Raw genomic sequence first — 19858 nt, 5'->3', positions numbered from 1 at the left:
GTGACGGAAAAAACTGAAGTCCATCGGTCATTTTGACAGGTTGCAATTCACACCCCAGACCACAGGGTGGCGAGTGGGCATATTAATTAACTATCGTCTCTCTTGATGCATGACGTCGTTGGCCTTACTCGGAAAAATGTCAAGGCAACTGAGTGTCCGAAGTTTCTTCAAAAAGCCCCAAAACGACGATGGTGTTGATAAAAGAGGTGAAAAAAGAGGGACTGCACAAGTGGGCACGCAATGGCGTACCGCACACAGGCTATTTTTAGACCGTGACGTCGCATCGTAAAGTGGAAGTAAAGCCGAAGTGGGACATTATAGACCCGCCCTCGCATAGACCCAACGTAAAAAGTGCTACTTTTCTCCGGTAATGAACATGCCGATCACGCATTGCTTTTTTGGAACTTGTAGAAACGACTCTAGACATTACGACCATGAAGGATGTTTTCTTCATACGTTCCCGGAAACCAAAAACTCGGGGGGAAAAAATGTGAAGACCGAATCAACTTGCGCGGACTTTAACAGCAGCTCGGCGAATCCATTCACGTTTCATATGCAGTAAACATTATGTTGGGTTGGCATGGTCTTTCAGAGGACAAAGAGGTAAGCCATTTATATATTTTTACTTTATTTTTTTAGCGTAACGTTGTGCCGTACTGCTTCTGAATGACCTGAAAAAAATTACAATGGTATCTGACTGCCACTGTTACCGTTTCTGTTATATATATATATATAAAACAACTTTAGTAAGGGGGAAGTGTAAATAAATTATAGAATTAAGATGTGTTATCAATGAAAAAATTAAAAGTGTTCGTTGGCTGTCACTGAGTAGCATTTGCGATCGCTACACAAAGCTAACTAAATTACCCCCAAGAACGGTAAGAGATAAGGACAACCAGAGGATATATAAGAAAGACAGGGCTGATGGTAAAGGATAGCTTGTTTAAACAGGAGAATGTCATTGTCAGTCGCGTCGATAAAAAAGCTAAAGCTATGCTTAGGTCGGCTCGTTTTTTTCGTCTTTTTCAGCCTTCAACACTAAAGCCATCTCTTTAACTGAACATTTTTATGTTCTTCCACATCTTTGCCAGTGAATTCGGCACCAGGCACATCATTTTCGGAGAGAATTGGTCGGTTAGCTCTGTAAAAATCTTCTTCGTACACTATTTCCATTCATTTCCTATTAAGGACAAACGGTGGCTACCTACTGGGGCCACAGTCAGCTGTTTTTGTCACTGCGGAGAAAAAGTTACTTATTCATCTGCTTGATGTGTGATGGCACGGTGTGGATTCTCTGTTAAGCTTGTTCGGACAGAATATTAATTGAAAATGAATGAAAACTAAACACTATTGAATATGTTGAAGCGGTATGCAATGTCAAGAGTCTTGTTAGCTGGAATTGCTGTGTCCAGCCGCTGTAGCTCTGCTGCTCTCTGTGAACTCTCTATTCAAGCCGGAACGTGCGCGGCTCTTAAGTGTCTCTGTCACGTGACTGTGTCGTAGCCGGTAACGCGCTTGGCCAAATGGACACACAAGTACGGAAAGTGAATTATGCTAAACAAAGGGTCACCACAATGTCATTACTATCATTTTAAAAAATTATGTGACGGGTAAAAATAGATTATGACCGGATTTTTATGACCCTGTCAGTCAAAATGACAGACCACAAAAAAGTCTAGCGCAACCTCTGCTACAGCTACAGAGCTATGACTTCATCATTACACACAAACCAGGCAAGGAGATTCCTGTCGCCGACACCCTGTCGAGGAAATCACTGCCTGATGATGACACAAACCTCAGTGAAGGTATGGACATGCAGGTACACACTGTGTATAGCAACTTACCAGTCAGTGTAATCAAACTTGAAAACATAAAAGCAGAAACTGAGAAAGATGCTCAGCTCAGCTGTTTGAAAACAACGATTCATTCTGGATGGCCTGAAGAAAGGCAACAATGTCCTAAAAGCATTGTTGAATTCTGGAATTATCGCGATGAGCTTTCACAAATGAATGACATTTTATTCAAAGGAGAGAAAATCATCATACCAGAATCATTGCAAACAGAGATGTTATATCGAATTCATGCAGGTCACATGGGCATGGAAAATGCAAGCAGCGAGCACTTGACATTTTCTGGCTGGAGATGAACAAGCAAACTGAAGAAATGATTGGAAAATGCCACATCTGTAATGAACGCAAACCATCTAACACCATAGTACCACTGATAAGTCATAAAATTCCAGAAAGGCCATGGCAAACAGTCGCTACTGATTTGTTCTCGTGGAACAATGAGGACTACTTAGTCACAGTTGACTATTACAGCAGATACTCTGAACTTGACAGATTACGCAGCACCACTTCTCCCGCTGTGATACACAAACTAAAAGCTTCCTTTGCACGACATGGTATCCCTGAAACTGTCATATCCGACAATGGTCCACAGTACAAGTGCAAGGAATTTGAGGACTTTTCCACCACATGGGGGTTCACACACGTTACCTCCAGCCCACACTATCCTCAAAGTAACGGCTTAGCGGAGAAGTATGTTCAAATTTCAAAGTCCATCATGGAAAAGGCCAAAGCTGACGAGAGACCCTTATCTGAGTCTACTTGAATATCAGAACACACCAGCTGACAATTTCAGATCACCAGTTCAGCTACTCATGAGTCGCCGCACACGCTCAATTCTGCCAAACACTAACCAGCAGCTAAAGCCAAGAATTGTCAAGCACCAGGATGTTCACCTGAAAAGAACACAGTAACAACAACAACAGAAAAAGTACTACGACAGATCAGCAAAAGTGATGACAGCTCTGCAGGAAGGACAACACATTCGGTTCCAGGAGAAAGGCTTCTTGAAACCAGCAGTCGTCATCCGACCAGATATTGCCGAAAGATCGTATCACATCCACACACCAGAAGGACAAGAATATAGGCGAAACAGGCGTCACCTTATGGACACTAAGGAGACATTCAACACACCACCTGAAGGAAGTATTGACACAAGACCCACTTCAGAATCCACAAGTGATACAGCTCCACAAGTGGTACCGTATCAGACAAGATCTGGGCGTTAGGTCAAACCCAGAAAGATCCTTGACCTTTAAAAGAGAGAGAAAAAAAAAATTGTGCTCTATTGTTAAAGGCAAACTGTGACATTCTGATTCCTAGGTTCCGCAGTTATTGATGTGCTGAAGAAAAAAAAAAAAAAAAAAGACCAGTACACATTTTGAACATATATACATATCATTGTGTTATGTTCCAATTGTTCTCAGCACAAATACTGCAATATATATATATATGTGAATGACAGGTTCTATTTTTTTTTTTTTTTTTTTAAAGAAGGGGGATGTAATATATATATATATATATATAATTTTATTTTTTAAAGAAGGGGGATGTACTGTTCTGATACCGAATTGTCCTATGCACCTTGAAGGGCACGCAGAACAAGGGCATCCTTGTTCTAAAGAAGCACAAAACAAGACAATAACACATTACATAACCACATTAAGCCAAAGAAATACAAAAAGAAAAAATACATTGAATTCCAATGAGGAAAAAAAAACAAATGAGACATTATGCGTTCAAAGAGCATTGATGCCCTCTGATGGAGAAAATTCCTAATTTGATTAGTGAATAGTTCCTTCATAATTACTATTTAGAAATTAAAATGAGCATATATCCGGCTTTCCATGGTCAATCAGTGCCAAATAAAAACTGGGAGAAAGGTTGAAATCCGCACTTTCGAGTCATGTTGAGAGCAGCACTCAATATCAAATACTTCCTTTTTTACGGTGCTAAAGACACGATTCAGCAGGCTGGCGTGAGGCTATAACGGCAAGCTTGCGTCTGATTGGTATAATGGAGTCATGTGATTATTTTTGCAATGTCTCATTGGTGAAATCGGTAGAGCTACTTGCTTGCAAAAAAAAAAAAAAAAATCTAATATTCTCTTGTTTATTTAGCACCTTTGGATAACCTTGAGAGTCCAACTGAATGTAAAAGAGTGTTTATTCACTACCACAAAAGATTCGGGAGCAAAATAGTATCAGGGTGAAAAATTTAACAGAACACCGGTTATGAACGTGCGTAAATGTCAAGTCATCAGCCAATCAAACTTGCCTTTGAGGGGGAAAAATGGACTACCACATTCAGCAAGTGAAGAGGGGTCAATGCAAGTCTCAACATATTGAAAGTACTTTAATTCACTTAATAATGGTGGGGTTAATTCTATCCTTACAACATGGGATGACAATTTAAATAATCTATATAAATGAAGTCATTATATAATGCAAAAAAGGTTGCGCAAAAGTTGGTGGGGACAATTTAAGCATCCTGAAAAGTTGGTAGTGATATGTCCCTACCGTCCCAATGCAAACCTACGCCCTTGGTGTGCACTAGTGACGGGATAAACAGCTCACTTGAGGGAATGAATCCATTACGGTTCGTTCAGTAAGTAAAAAGTTCAAACGAATCGTTCGCCCCACTCGCGGACACGGTTAAACATTTTCCTTTTTTGTTTGTTTTTTTGGAACCACAGACTTTCTCTAGCATGATCACATATACAATACTGCCGCTAGCAGCCTACATGACCCGCTTGCTGTGGTGTACGTGAAATAAAAAGAAACCGAAACTTTAATTTCTAAATATTGAACGACCAACTAGTGTTGGTAATCTTACTTTAAAAAATTTAGTTACAAATTACTTCTCCCAAAAAGTAATTGAGTTAGTAACTTAGTTTGCGCAATGTAAGAGTAATTAGTTACACGGCAAAGTAACTGACGTAACATTTAATGTTCTACATGTTTTTACATGATCCATTCTATAACATCTTGCACATCAAATATGTTTATATTAACTGATTGAATTAAGCTGCCTTTTTCATTCCCTCAAAAATGTATACTGTAGGTCACACCTTTTACATTTTTTAAATTTCACGTATATATGAGTGTAATGGTATCTTTAACTTTTAAATGCTGTGACATAACAGCGTTTTTATTTTTCCTATAGTACTGAATCCGCACTGGACCGTGACCCCCTTACCGAGTACTGAACAGTGACACCTCTAATATATATATTGTAGATACGTTTTTCAAAATGCAGTTGCGGCTCCGAATCTCTTCTAAACCCAAGAAAAGCTTAGGGCAAGTGACTATTTAAAAAAAAAAATTATTATACTGTACTGTAGCACCGACAAGGACAACACACACTTGGTGATGGTTATGCATACTCAACAGGAAAACAGTCCATTAATTTCAATTATCTGTAGCCACCTGAACCACACAAACTATGTGGAAAAAAAAAAGTTGCCCAAGTTTAAGATGACGAGGACACAGATGCTATGCTAATGCTCCGAGCGAACTAGCATCGCGTTTGCAACTGCGTCACAACCTTCTTTCCTCCCGCTCTGCTCTATTCAGGAGGCTGACAAAATCAGACAACTCGCGTGTCATTCAACCAAATTGTAGTAACCCATCCTCAGTAACGTTGCAAAGATGGGAAAAGTAATTGATTACTCATTACAAAAACGCCGTTAGTAATGCTGTAATACTCTTAATGCCGTGATTAACACTGAGACCAACACATATTTACCTCACGCTCTATTGCTTCTTGTTTCTGTGCTTGTCACTATTATTTTTTGGTAACGATCTTTAAAACTTAAGTGTATATAGCTGGTTGTCGAATTTGTTGTTCCGAAACGAAAACAATGAAACAATACTAAATTTTGATATGAAACCGTTTCATTCCAAATTATTGAGATGATCGTACTGAAATGTCATATTTGCTCTGGTAATGATTAATAATCCCATCAGCTTCCCGTTGTTGTCCCCTCCTTTCAGATCGCCAAATGCTGACGAGAAAAAAATTGTTTCCTCTTTACAATATGTCACCTTTCCACTCTCATTGGTCTGTTAAGAAAGTCGAGACCTATAGCTACACTCCCGCCGTACCCGTGTAAATCAGTATTATGGTGATCATACTAAATAGTCATTTTTTCCTGTGCACAGATGAGATAAATTTTGCTGCTGTGAAGTCCCTTTAGCCCAGCTAGAGTCTTCAACAAGCTCTTTACCCCGCCGCCGTGACGTCTCCATCTCTCAGCTTTTGCTCGCCTTGTAGCTACTGGCGAAAAAGTTTTTACTACTGTAAAGTTGATAGTATGTCGTACGGCTGGGCGATATGGCCTTAAGTACATATCACGGTAAATTGAGCAGATATACCGTCAGGTTACGCGGGTAGTGTGGACCCAAATGCAGGGAAAGGGAGGCGAGACAGATGAACAATGCAAAAATGGTTTAATTAAAGCAAACAAAAAACAAAGTGCAAAACAAAGGCTGTGATGATCCAAAGAAAGTACAGAGGCAAACAAAACTTACTAACAAAAGACTGGGTATCAAAAACTTACTGAGGAACACAAGGGCTTGGACGGCGAAAACTGGAGAACAAACGCTGACGAGCACACGGGCATTGACAATGACGCAACAAGGAGAGAAAAGAAACTGGGAGCTTATATACACACAGAGACAAGGTGTAACGAGACGAGGAAAAGATGGGTGACAGAAGGATGCAGATTGGCGGATAACCCTATGAGCAGGTACAACAGGTGAAATCAATGGGCAATCACAGGAACACACTAGGAGGGAACCAACACAAAACCTAACATATACCTTGATAACGATAAATGACGATAAATTCGCAGAGCAAACCGTTATATAATTGGAGAATCTGAATGAATGCATGAAATAAAAATTAACTGTTTCTCGTTGATGTATTTACCAGCTTTCAATTTAACATTTAAAAATTGTTAACGATATTTAAAAATCAATTAAACGACTGTGCAAACATGTCATTGTAACACAAATGACTTACAGCTTGAACAGTACACTTCAGTCAACTTTTTGTTAATGGCTGCTGCGACATTACTCAACACAAGTGTTTACTTCAAGATTTCAGTTTGGTTTTACCTGAGCATTTTTAATACATGCACGCACACATGCACCCCCTACACAAACAGACGCACATTAAAAGCATACATAGCCATGGCCATTAAATGGTCACTGTTGGATCATAATTAATGCTTTACCATCACAAAAGCTATCAGAGGAATCACACACAGACAGGGATACAAAATAACATACTAATTGCTAGATGCAGTCCGTGCACAATTCACTCATTAAGTTCAGTCGTTTCGACAAGATTAGAGCCGCTATCTGACTCCATCACATTCATTTGTAGCATTAGCAGCAAGCGTTAGCCTGTGGTCTGGCTGCCAGTAGAAAGCACTGAAAGCACATGCTCCTGAAATTGTGAGAACCAGGGAGGAAACTGAGTGAAAGCCTGTCTGGAGGCCGACTCCATTACGTTTGCTTGTAGCGTTAGCCGCTAGCGTTAGCCTACCGGGCTTCCGTTTGTTTGAGTTCCTGATAACCACTGTGTGGATACAACACAGAGTCAAAGCGGGATGAAGAGACCTTTTTTTTTTTTTTTTTATTATTGAATTACAGAATTTACCAACATGGTCAAAATTACGTTGGGTCATCGTAAAGAATTTCGGTAACGGTAAATTTTCGGTACACCGCCCGGCTCTAGTATGTCGTCATATGTAGTCTCGAGTCTGTTGAGAAAAGTAGTACACTAAACCATGCTCAGTATGATTGCGTGGTGTTTTTGTGCTTTTTATTGGCATATGATAGGCTCCCCATGAAAGAGGATGTGACAAAGCCCTTTCCTTTCAGTTCTTGACTCGTTCACTTACAGTGTTGTTAATAACGGCGTTACAATATAACGGCGTTACTAACGGCATTATTTTTTTCAGTAGTGGGTAATCTAATTAATTACTTTTCTCATCTTGGCAACGCCGTTACCGTTACTGAGGACGGAAAGGCATGCGTTACTATGCGTTACTATATTGGTCGAAAAGTCTGAGGGAGACTGACTCACCGAGACGACAGAGCAGAGCAGGAGTGTGGAGGAGGCAAGAAAGTTGTGACGCCGAACAAACGCGATGCTAGGTAGCTCCAATAACACAATACATGTGGTTGCCGATAGCCTTCAAACTACGCCCGCATGTTATGGTAGATATGGTAGACATGGTAGATATCACATGTACTGTATATAGATATAACTAGATGCCAAATGACAGACACTAAATGCGTTAGTAGACAGCCGCCATCTTGAAGCAGTAGACTTTTTAGGATGGCTCTGTTGTAGAGAACCTTCCTAGCAAACCTAAGTAACTTTTTATATAAAATACTTCTAAATCGGCAAAATCTTGACTTGAATCTGTCTTTAAATGATGAAACAGTTTTAAAACGTTCATATGTCGAAAGTAGAGAGAAGGGAACTAATGCAATAATGGGAGCAATTCTAACAACTTTTAACACTTGATTCAGGGTAAAGAGTAAATTAGGGTAAAGAATTGGGCTCGGGCCAATTGTACCAAAAACCTTCACAAAAAACTTCACATAGTGTGGCCAATGTTTTTTTTTTTTTTTTTTTAATTGAGGAAAAAAAAAAAGTAATTATCACCAATTACTTTGCCAAGTAACTAATTACTCTTACATTCAGGTAATTGAGTTACTAACGCAATTACTTTTTGGGAGAAGTAATTTGTAACTATAATTAATTACTTTTTTTCAGTAAGATTAACAACACTGTTCACTTATGACTGGGAAGTCAAGTCACATTGCGGAACGAATCATCCGAGCAATCTCGGTCAGGACCGAGTAAGTGAACGGGAAGTGACATAACTCATTCTTGTCCCCTGCCTGCACGCTGGCTGCCTATTGGCCACACGTGGCAGTGAGTGACAGACGCTCTGATTTTGTTTCCCCTCCCTCCCCTGCCTGCGATAAGGCTGGCGTCTGATTGGTTGTGCGCGATGTCAGACGCTGCAGCTTGCGTCTCAACTCTCAACGCCCTCCCAAACAAGTCCTGACTTTCTCAAGAACGGATCAGTGCAGGGGGTGATTAGTTCGGACGCGTTCATCCAAACGATTCCTTCAAAACGAATGAACCGTTCTCGACCGACACAATACGAGTGTGCACTTAGGTTATTAAGCGTGAGGCAACAGATGAACCCACCAAAAATCAACATGGGGAACCCGCCTTACGTCCAGAATTGGTACACCTTTTTTATAGCAAAATTCAAGCACTTTTTAAGGACTTTCTTGGCAAATTTTCCACTTTTTCCCAGTACTTTTTAAACAATATCAGATGGGAATAAAATATGGTGCCTTCTCACAAGTACGCAAACGTCTTCATGAATTTTCTATGACACCGGGGGCTTGAGAAGTTTAATTTAAAGGTGGCGATTCTGAAACCCCATGGGAGAGTGCGTTCCCGGCGGCAGTGCGAGTTTTGTGGCTCTGACGGTGTCCTATGGCACATAGTGTGCTGGCATAATGATAGCATGTTGTTTGGTGGACAGAGACACACGTGTCATGACTGAGGAAACATGATAAATGCGCTTTCTTGGAAGTTTGGGACGCTGGAAAAATGGCTCTTACGCCTCCAATTGCTAAGCTACATGATATCTCGATGTACGGAACTGTGGTTAACAACAACAACAAAATACAATTCAGTTCTCGATTAAATTAGTAAAGCTCGTTACAAGGTTCTTACAATCTATCCTACTCCTTAAAAAAAAACGCTGTTTTCTTGTGCAACAAGGGGAGTTGATCGAGAGCCAAGTGAGTAGGCCGAGTCCTAGTGGTGACGAAGCCGAGTGAAGCTATAAACTTTTGTGGCTTACCCATTTTCTGTGGCCAGTTGTCAAGTCCACAGCATTCCCCATGTTGAACCAAACTGAGAAAATTCAAACAAAATGAAGCAATTTAATGAAACCTGGAGTACTATGTGCTGGTACTTTGAGTTTAGTAGATGACACTCAGTTAAAAAAATCCATGCCCGTAAAAATGGGCTGATTTTTTTTTACAGTATTCAATTTTTTGGAAAACAGGTTTTGATTGGGTTCATGAGCTGGAAGCCCAACTTATGTGAAAATAAACAAATAAATACTTTAAATCACTTAAATTGTGGTCCCTGAATCAAAACTCAATGGTTAAGCTGCGTTTCCCCCATTTTAAAAGACAATGTGCCACCCTCCACTATCAGCCAATTAAGTAAGGCAACTTTTTGTCTCACCCTGAAAACAGCTTTAACCATCCTTTGTGGATTTTGGTTTCGAAATAGTTCAACTCAAAGTTGAGACTGAGTTTATTGTGAAATATACCCCTCTTTGTCCATGTGATCCTATAGGTAGAGGTGTCTGCTTTGCCAGAGGTCCTGATCAACTGTGTTCGTCCAGATGCCAGAGTTCTATCAGTCTTCACCCAGTCGTGTACTAACTACAAGACAGAAAAATATATCACTTATGCCTTCCTATACCCACCGCGTAAGTGTTTGTTTCCAGTTTTTTTTTTGTTTGGTAAGTCATTGACATGATTGAGACATTTATTGACAAGTCCTGCTTTGCACACAAATTAAACGTGCATTTGAGTCAACAACATTAATACAGCTCACCTGGCCACGTACATTCAAAAAACACATTAAATTATCTATACACATACAGTTGTATCTGAAGGTACGAAATTAATTTGATCCGGACTGGCTTTCGTACCATGATTTTTTTTTTCGCATAGTGAATCGCGTTTTACATGTAAATTGCCTAGTTCATTTCAAGCGCTATGAAAAACCCTACATTAAATTTCCTGTCACGTCCTCTGATTGCCTGTCTTGATTTGTAATGTTTTGTTGCTCCCGAGTGGCGTCTAAGTGTAACTCATTTGTTAGGCTCATAGCAAACGCAGAGTGCTAAAATATTAGCTAACTTTGGCAGCCATTGCTTGCCATTTCATCTCACTGTTTGTCCCTTGATGAATGATTGCTTATAAGTTGTATTGGTGTGCAAAATTTCCGATTCTTAGATTATTCGCGATTCGGCCGTGGAAGATTCGAGAACGATTCACAAACATCCAAATTCTGATTATTGAAATATGCGAAGTAAAGCGGAAGTACACAACACTCAGCGCGCCGCGCGGTCTTCGGGACGGAACGGAGTGAGAGTAGCTAAACATCATGCTTCCCATTACCCGGCCCCTCGGGTAATGCCAATGCTCAACTCACGGCTCTAGCTCAACTCATGCAACGAGATAAAAAAACACAACAACATACCTGACTGCTGCCGAAAAGCTGCTCCAAAGTACATCCATATGTTACGGTGGATATCATTTATATAGGACTAGATGCATTATAGATTTGGTAGTGTTAGCAGCACATCTACAAAAAGCTAGATGCGGGCGTTACAAACGGCCGCCATCTTAGAGCAGTACACTTCGCTGCAAGGCTGTTGTAGCGAACCTTCCAAGCAAACCTAAATAACTTTTTATCTAAAATACTCCTAAATCGGTAAAATATTGACTTGAATCTATCTTTAAAATAGTTTTAAAACTTTCACATGTCGAAATTAGACAAAAGAGAAATTCTGGAATAACGGGAGCAATTTTAACAAATTTAATGGTTGATTCACAACATTAAATTAATTGAATATAGTTTAAAGCTGCTGATACAGAATGGGGACTGGAGTTTTTTTATTTATTATTTTTGTATATTTGTTTACTGCTATATGTTAACTTGATACTGAAATAGTAGAGTGGTTTAGCCTGACAGTATTTTTGAACAATTTTGGAACTAATGTACAAAACATTTATTTAAAAAAAAAAAAAAAAAAAAAAAAAGGAGGGGGGGTGCATCAATAATCGTTTTATAATCGAATCGGGGCCTCTGAATCGTAATCGTAATCGAATTGTTAGGTGCCCAAAGATTCCCAGCTCTAATAAGTTGTATTCCTTTGTTTCATATACATGAGCATTGTGTAGCTCATTGTGTTGTGTGTGTTGTTTGTTTACATTTATAGTAGGGCTGTCAAACGATTAAATTTTTTAATCGAGTTAATTACAGCTTAAAAATTAATTAATCGTAATTAATCGCAATTAATCACAATTCAAACCATCTATAAAATATGCCATATTTTTCTGTAAATTATATATATATTCTGTAAAATAAATTGTTGGAATGGAAAGATAAGACACAAGATGGATATATACATTCAACATACGGTACATAAGGACTGTAGTGGGCATTTCACTCTACTGTCATTTAAATCTGTCTATGCTGTCCTCACTCCGAAGCGTCTACTTTTTCCAAAGCTAGACAGCTAGTGAACGACGCCTTAATAATCAGACTTCTTCCTTTTTCATCTGATTTATTAATAAAATGGCCTCAAACCATTGTCCTCTTTAGACCGTCGTAAAACTACAAAATAAAAGTACACAAGCATTGCATTAGCAACAACGTTAGCTTAGCACGCTATACAGGTTCACTAAACATAAACAAAAAGCGTATCATACAAAAAATATAACATTTCGCTTACTAAAATAATATGTACATTCTTTCCAACAACCATACTTACGGACAAATCTTGTCCAAGGATCATATAAGCACAACATTATCAGCCCGAGATGTCGTGCAGCCATAATGAACTGGCAAGAAAACAATAAACCATGTCGCAAAGCGACCACAAGAGTTCGCTGTTGGACAGCACAAAAAGCCTTGCTGTTGAACTTACCAAAAGGCAGAATACTTTCTGAGCGGGACATTTGCGTTAATTGCGTCAAATATTTTAACGTGATTAATTTAAAAAATTAATTACTGCGCGTTAACGCTATAATTTTGACAGCCCTAATTTATAGTCAAACATAGTTGTGGTGTGAGGACTTAGAACTCCATTACCCAGCGTGCAATTGAAGGAGTGTAATTTTCGCACTATAAAGGTGCACCTGGCTATAAACCGGACCCAGCAAATGTGACACGAAAACAGAATTTGTTCATAGATAAACCGCGCCGGACTATAAGCTGCAGGTGTGCTCACTGTATTATAGGTTGTTTACACCAAAAGATATAAAGATAACTGGTAGTGTTTTATTTGACAGTGGCACCATATGACTGTGACAAGGACCAAATGAACCACCATGAAGCTTTGAACCAATTGGCTTCAAAGCTTCATTGCTTCAGGCAGCTTCATTTGGCCATCACTGCTCCCTTGGGGAGACAGTCAACCCTGCCACCTGCTGTCAACACTGTTGTTGTCGTCCAACATGCCTCCTAGCATGCATTGCATAATCAAAATTCATGTTCTATGCTAATTATTTTTTTCAGTTACTGTTTCAGTCATTTAATTAATTGATAGCTATGGTATTTGGTAACACTTTATTTGACAGTGGTGCAATAAGCCTGTCATTAGACAATCATAATTATAACGCGACACTGTCATGAGCATTAATGAATGCTTATAACAGATGTTATTTAGTGTCATTCGGCAAATTATCTGACTTTTGAATAGATGTAACAGATCCTAGTGGACATAACTGGAGTTAGTACACATAATTTGCTGGATGACACTTAATGGCATCTGTCATAAGCATTCAGTAATGTCCATGATAGTGTCATGTCATAATTATGACAGTCTCATGACGCCGCTGTCAAATAAAGTGTTACCAAATACAATAACAAGCAATTAATGAAACAACTGGAACAGTAACTGATGAAACAATTAGCACAGAACATGAATTTTGATTGTTATTTACATCGGTAGCGCTGCAATGCATGATCGGAGGGATGTGTTCCTTATTAACCCAAATAAATCAACAAATAAGCTGCACTGATAAACCGTTGGATTTAAAATGAAGGAGAACAGTAGCGGCTTATAGTCCGAAAATTACGGTACACATGGGGCCACGCGTATATTCCTTGCATATACTAGTATATGCAAGGAAGGGTACTCTACACCAGGGGTCTCCAACTCTCCAACATATTCCATAAAGGCCCAATGTGGGTGCAGGATTTCATTCCAACCAAACAAGACGACGACACCTTTTCACCAATCTGGTGTTTTACAAGTGCAATCGATTGATTGCAGTCAGGTGCTGCTTGTTTTAGCAGTAACCTTATTGGTTAACTGTCTATGGATTTCCTCTCCCCAATTTTCTTGAGACAATGCAGTCTGTCAGTTAGTCTGGAGGGATTGGAGTCGCGGTGACAACTTTAAAGTCAGAAATGGAAATATTACCATCAACACTGTTTAGAACAAAGCCTTAAATCGTTAGGTTACTACTAGACTAGTATCATATTCTGTTTGGTTTTCACGTATTCTGACTTTTACATTAAGCGTATAAATATCTGACAGTGGGCAGAAATTGACTGTATTTAACACACAGTTGCCGTGGAATTGTTGAGTTTTGGTACTAGTTTTGCTGGTACAGGCTCCAGCATTTGTCGGATTTGGTAAAAATTTATTTGAAACCGGTGTCAAAAGACCGTCCTAATTATGACATGACACTGTCGTGAGCATTAACGAATGCTTATAGCAACACACAGTTGCCGTGGAATTGTTGAGTTTTGGTACTAGTTTTGCTGGTACAGGCTCCAGCATTTGTCGGATTTGGTAAAAATTTATTTGAAACCGGTGTCAAAAGACCGTCCTAATTTTGACATGACACTGTCGTGAGCATTAATGAATGCTTATAGCAGATTATTAAAGCCCCTTTTGAGCGCCTTGAAAGGTGGAAAAGCGCTATATAAGTGTAACACCATTTTAGACCGCCACTGAACTCCATTTAAATCCTGGGATGTAAATGGGTAGCCCCTTATGTCTGAAAGCAATTTCTTGGGTCGACTGACATGGAGATGACACGGACATTTACCGGGTCGTGCACAAGTATAATGTCCGGGACTTACCCGGGACGCGGCATGTGTGAAAGCAGGCGTTTCATTCCCGGGTCACAGCGTGAAGGCTAATGACGTAAATATCATGGCGGGTCGGATGTCATTTCCTTTGTCTTCGCAGTAAACTGTAAACAAACATCGCAATCATCAACCTGGCAAACCTGAAATAGCTAAATTGAAAAGTAACAAAATAAAATTGCTACTGGATTGTAGAGCCAAGGAAGAGACAGTCTATCGTCCATCTTTGGAAATGTGTGGTTTATTTTGTTGTCGATGCAGACCGAAAATGATGTAATGTCTGGGTTATAAAATCCCGCCAGCCGCCCGCCCCCTCAGCCCATTAGAGTAGCCACCAAACAGCCTTCAGGAAAAGGATGAGGAGATCCGCAACCAGTTTGTTCAGAATAACAAAAGCGCGTGTCCAACCTACAATAAAGCTGCGAAATCAAATGTTTGTTTTTATTTTGTCCTGTTACCATTGATTTCGGTGAAACCTAGTTGGCAGTTTCGGTACCCAACCCTAGTCATGACCCTAAAAAAATGTTATTTTAAACCTTCATTTTCTGTATATAGAAAGGAATGAATGAATGATTTTCTTTAGATAATTATTCTTCATAATTGAAGGAGCATTTTACACTTTAGAAACACTAAAGTAGTGCAAAAAATGTGTTCATCCAGGAAGTTTAACTCTGTCATGAAAAAGGTTTAACGCTTTAAAGTCATACAAAAGGGGAGCACTATTTGTTCAAAAGTGTTTTCTATTTCAACAGAATTATCGACAGGCATCGACAGAAAATATGAAGCTCTGTTCATAACCAACACTGTTCCTATGTATCCTGCATTCAAGAGTAAGAATCTCATTCAGCATATACAGTAGTGTACAACTGGGGCAATGAGGCAATTTTCTTTATTTTTGCTATGGACTCTCTGGCATTCTGTTTTTTTGTTGTTGTTTTTTTTAGTGTTTTTCTAATCCTATTTTTTTCCAATTGATGCTTGCTTATGGCTCCTCCGTATGGGGAGGGGTCCCCCTTCCCTATGCAGTTTCTCCCAGTTCCGGAGGTCAAACGAACACATCACCTCACGGCATAAATGTGCAACACGAATGTGATGTAAATAATGCTTGCCAACTTGGAGCGATGACTGCCCGTCATTGCAATGGCAAAGCTACGAAACGGCCACGCATGGAGGGGGTCCAACCTAATGTTGCCTGATATCCTCCAGAATGAATGAAAAAATCCTCACATTCATTCATGGATGTACAGGGTGACCCAAAAAAAAGTTTACACTGCCATAATACAATTTAAATGTTTATTCATTTTAGAATTAGAATTGAATCACAAATTATACATTATTGTAAAGAACATGTACAGTACATTCTATTTTTCAATGTGTCCTCCCTTAAGTGTCACAACAGCCTCCAGGCGCCTGCGGAACGCTTGACAGGTCTTCTTTATGTAGGATGCTGTCATCTTTTCCCAAGATCTAACAATGGACCTCTCCAAGGCTGCCACAGACGTTTGTGGCTTCTTACAGGCACTGTCCTCCACAGTTGCCCATATGTTATAATCCAGGGGATTGAGATCTGGACTCTGGGGTGGCCACATATCACCTTGTCAATGAACTTTTTGGTCCGCACAGATCGTCACTTCCAGACCCAGGTTTTCGTGAGGCTGTTCCAGTATCTTTCAGCTTCTTTTTAACTTTGTAGACTGCACATCTGGATATTCTCATATTTGCTGCAATCTCAGTAGGTGTCAGACCGACACGCAGCAATTCAGGTACAGCTAAAGTTTTCTTCATTTTCAGCAGAAGCTCAGGAATTGTAGAGACGAGAGATTACCAGCTGCATTGAGTGACCTTAATGTATCACTTAACCATGACAACCTATTTAGATATGTTTCAATGGCTTTTAAACAAGCAGTCAACTGAGTGTAAACCTTTTTTTGAGTCACCCTGTACACAGATCTAGAGTTGTCACGGATTAATTAAAAAAGTAATTTAATTACTGATTACACCTAAAGAAGTAATCTAGTTACTTTACTGATTACTTTATTATTAAAGTGACTAAGTTACTTTAAAAGTAGTTTCAGTTACTTTTTGCCAATTTTTATCCTTTTGCTGCCTCAACATAAAATGACAACAGAAAAATGTCATCGCATGTAATTGAATTTTTCACATAAGGCTTAATCTTTGAGTTAGCGGGGGTTTCATTAGTCGATGGAGTTGATTTCAACCACCATTGACTCGCGCTAGCTTAGCCACTCCGCAGCCCTGAAACTAACAAATAACTGACTAACTGCTCGGAATTCGTCCAACAAGTAATTAAACCCCCGCCTACTCAAAGATTAAGACTAATGTCAAAAATTCTGAATTTTCCCTTTTAAAAAAAAAAGACCTAGCCGTTAAAATTTTGTCTATAAAGTTAATAATAAAATAAATAAAACAGACAACAAAAATTAATGGAATGAACAAGAATCTTACAATGTATTTCATAATGGGTCAACATTTTTCGAACATATCATGTGACTAGCACCTTCGAGACTATCCTTTGCTTTTCTTTGCCAAAACTACACCTGAGGAGGCAAGATGGATATTTAAAATGTCTTTAAACCTAAGCTTTCACACGCTAACAACAACTGAGCTTGAACTTGAACAGTTGATTTAACACGAACAGTGTTAAGATGTGTGTGTGTGGGGGTGTGTGTGTATATACATATATATATATATATATATATATACATATATAAATATTAGGGCTGTCAAACGATTAAAATTTTTAATCGAGTTAATTACAGCTTAAAAATTAATCGTAATTAATCGCAATTAATCGCAATTCAAACCATCTATAAAATATGCCATATTTTTCTGTAAATTATATATATATTCTGTAAAATAAATTGTTGGAATGGAAAGCTAAGACACAAGATGGATATATACATTCAACATACGGTACATAAGGACTGTAGTGGGCATTTCACTCTACTGCCATTTAAATCTGTCTATGCTGTCCTCACTCTGAAGCGTCTACTTTTTCCAAAGCTAGACAGTGAGTGAACGACGCCTTAATAATCAGACTTCTTCCTTTTTCATCTGATTTATTAATAAAATGGCCTCAAACCATTGTCCTCTTTAGACCGTCGTAAAACTACAAAAAAAAAAGTACAAAAGCATTGCATTAGCAACAACATTAGCTTAGCACGCTATACAGGTTCACTAAACATAAACAAAAAGTGTCTCATACAAAAAATATAACATTTCGCTTATTAACATAATATGTACATTCTTTACAACAACTATACTTACGGACAAATCTTGTCCAAGGATCATATAAGCACAACATTACAACGTAGGCGTCAGCCGAGACGTCGTGCAGCCATATTGAACTGGCAAGAAAACATTAAACCATGTCGCATAGCGACCACAAGAGTTCGCTGTTAGACAGCACAAAAAGCCTTGCTGTAAAACTTACCAAAAGGCAGAATACTGTATGAGCGGGAAATGTGCGTTAATTGCGTCAAATATTTTAACATGATTAATTAAAAAAATTAATTACCGCGCGTTAACGCGATAATTTTGACAGTCCTAATAAATATATATACATATACTGTATATTGCGGAAACCACAGACAAGACTGAAAAAGCAGTTTCTGCTCTTGCACTCCTCTCTAAAAGAAACTGCTGTATTTTAAGCCAAAACAACTTTTGTGTTTGATAGAACAATATGTCTATATGCTGCCATAGCAGATTCATGGCACATTAAGCCCCGAACTATTTTTGATTTGTCTGTTTCACCCTGAAAACCCCCGTTTACAGACATCGCGCAACCGCTTTTGTTTTTTACCCAGCCATAAAACTAAGGTCATTATTTATATTTATTATTCAAAATGTCTTTCATTTTTAGCTTAGAATCATTAATTGGTGTCGAACATTTCTTTTAATTAAAAATTATTCACTCGCAACTTTTAAACAAATGACGTCACAATTAAAAAATGCCATCTGTAAAAAAGTCACGGATATCTACCTCATAACTATCGCTTAATTGTTTTTTGTTTCTGTCACCTTTTCTGTGATATGTTAAATGATAAATAATCGATCCAAACAAAGAAAAATTGAGAAAAAAAAAAGTTTAAAGGGGTAAATATATGAAAAACAAAATCTCAACCACTCTTTGATGTCTGCGATTTCTCATCGCGACCCTTGTTATATTGCCATGTTTCACCCATAAAATCTAAAAAAAAAATCCACCTGTGGGCATTCACAACTGTGTCTTGACACTCAGTGATACATGCTACATGGAGTTTTTGGATCGATGGAAGAGAGAGTAAATTTAACCAACACTAATCCACAGCTGGCTTTGAGGAATGTAGAATATACTGTAAAACCCGTTTTTCAGTTTTTTTGTTTTTTTTTTTGCTATTCCACATGTTCGTTCATAGTTTGATGAATTTACAATTGTAGTGAAAATATATAAAATGCAAAAATGAGGTGTGTCCAAACTTTTGAGTTTTGTTTCAGAGTCATTAACATGTTTTGACTAACCCTAAATGACTCAAGACCAAAACAAGAAGTAGGAAGTAGCTGTTACAATGGGAACACGTATTTTTTCTAGCATTTTCCAATAGAAAATGCTCTTCGAACATGATTACAATTCTCTTCATTCTACATATATTATGAGGCAATAACAAAATAGTAACGCACAGGCACGAAGAAAACTAACTTTAATCAGATTACTGGGTTAGAAAAATGAACGCGTCAGATTACTCGTTACTGAAAGAAAGCAATCAGATTAGTAATGCGTTTCTGACAACACCGACTACAGACAATTCATCACAGATGTGATGCACATTTTTGAAAGTATCGTTTTGAATTCATATACAAATTCTTTTAAACTTTAATTTTGGTCTATTCTTTCTGATATTTTGACACAACCCAAAAAGTTTTGATACTACTGTAGAATGAAATATAAAATATATCAGCTGTAATTACCTGGAAACCAAAAATCTACCATGGTTCCATTTTGATAAAATGGAAATGTTTTCAGACTACACCAAAAATAAAGGAACTGGCCT

General features: G+C 38.5%; 2 protein-coding genes across 7 annotated transcripts in view; one reads left to right on the top strand and one right to left on the bottom strand.

Moving 5' to 3' along the window:
• Window positions 1-19858, top strand: part of LOC130914298 (ectonucleotide pyrophosphatase/phosphodiesterase family member 2) — a 221653-nt gene that overhangs the window by 160867 nt on the left and 40928 nt on the right. For all 4 annotated transcript variants that reach the window (XM_057833354.1, XM_057833355.1, XM_057833353.1 and 1 more), the window contains 2 exons: window positions 10263-10398; window positions 15557-15634. In XM_057833354.1, coding sequence (XP_057689337.1) covers window positions 10263-10398; window positions 15557-15634 — 214 coding nt within the window. The remainder of the gene's footprint in view (window positions 1-10262; window positions 10399-15556; window positions 15635-19858) is intronic.
• LOC130914297 (uncharacterized) overlaps window positions 1-19858 on the bottom strand; it is a 66030-nt gene that overhangs the window by 45478 nt on the left and 694 nt on the right. For 2 of the 3 annotated variants that reach the window (XR_009062873.1, XR_009062874.1), the window contains exons 2-4: window positions 14799-14911; window positions 10237-10351; window positions 9757-9809 (exon numbers count right to left, since the gene is read on the bottom strand). The gene's annotated coding sequence lies outside the window, so the exon portion shown is untranslated. The remainder of the gene's footprint in view (window positions 1-9756; window positions 9810-10236; window positions 10352-14798; window positions 14912-19858) is intronic. The other variant, XR_009062875.1, reaches the window with a different exon arrangement.

This window comes from Corythoichthys intestinalis, chromosome 4, assembly GCF_030265065.1.
Source record: "Corythoichthys intestinalis isolate RoL2023-P3 chromosome 4, ASM3026506v1, whole genome shotgun sequence".
NCBI classification, from domain to species: Eukaryota; Metazoa; Chordata; class Actinopteri; order Syngnathiformes; family Syngnathidae; genus Corythoichthys; species Corythoichthys intestinalis.
This window is presented reverse-complemented; position numbering and strand designations above follow the sequence as displayed.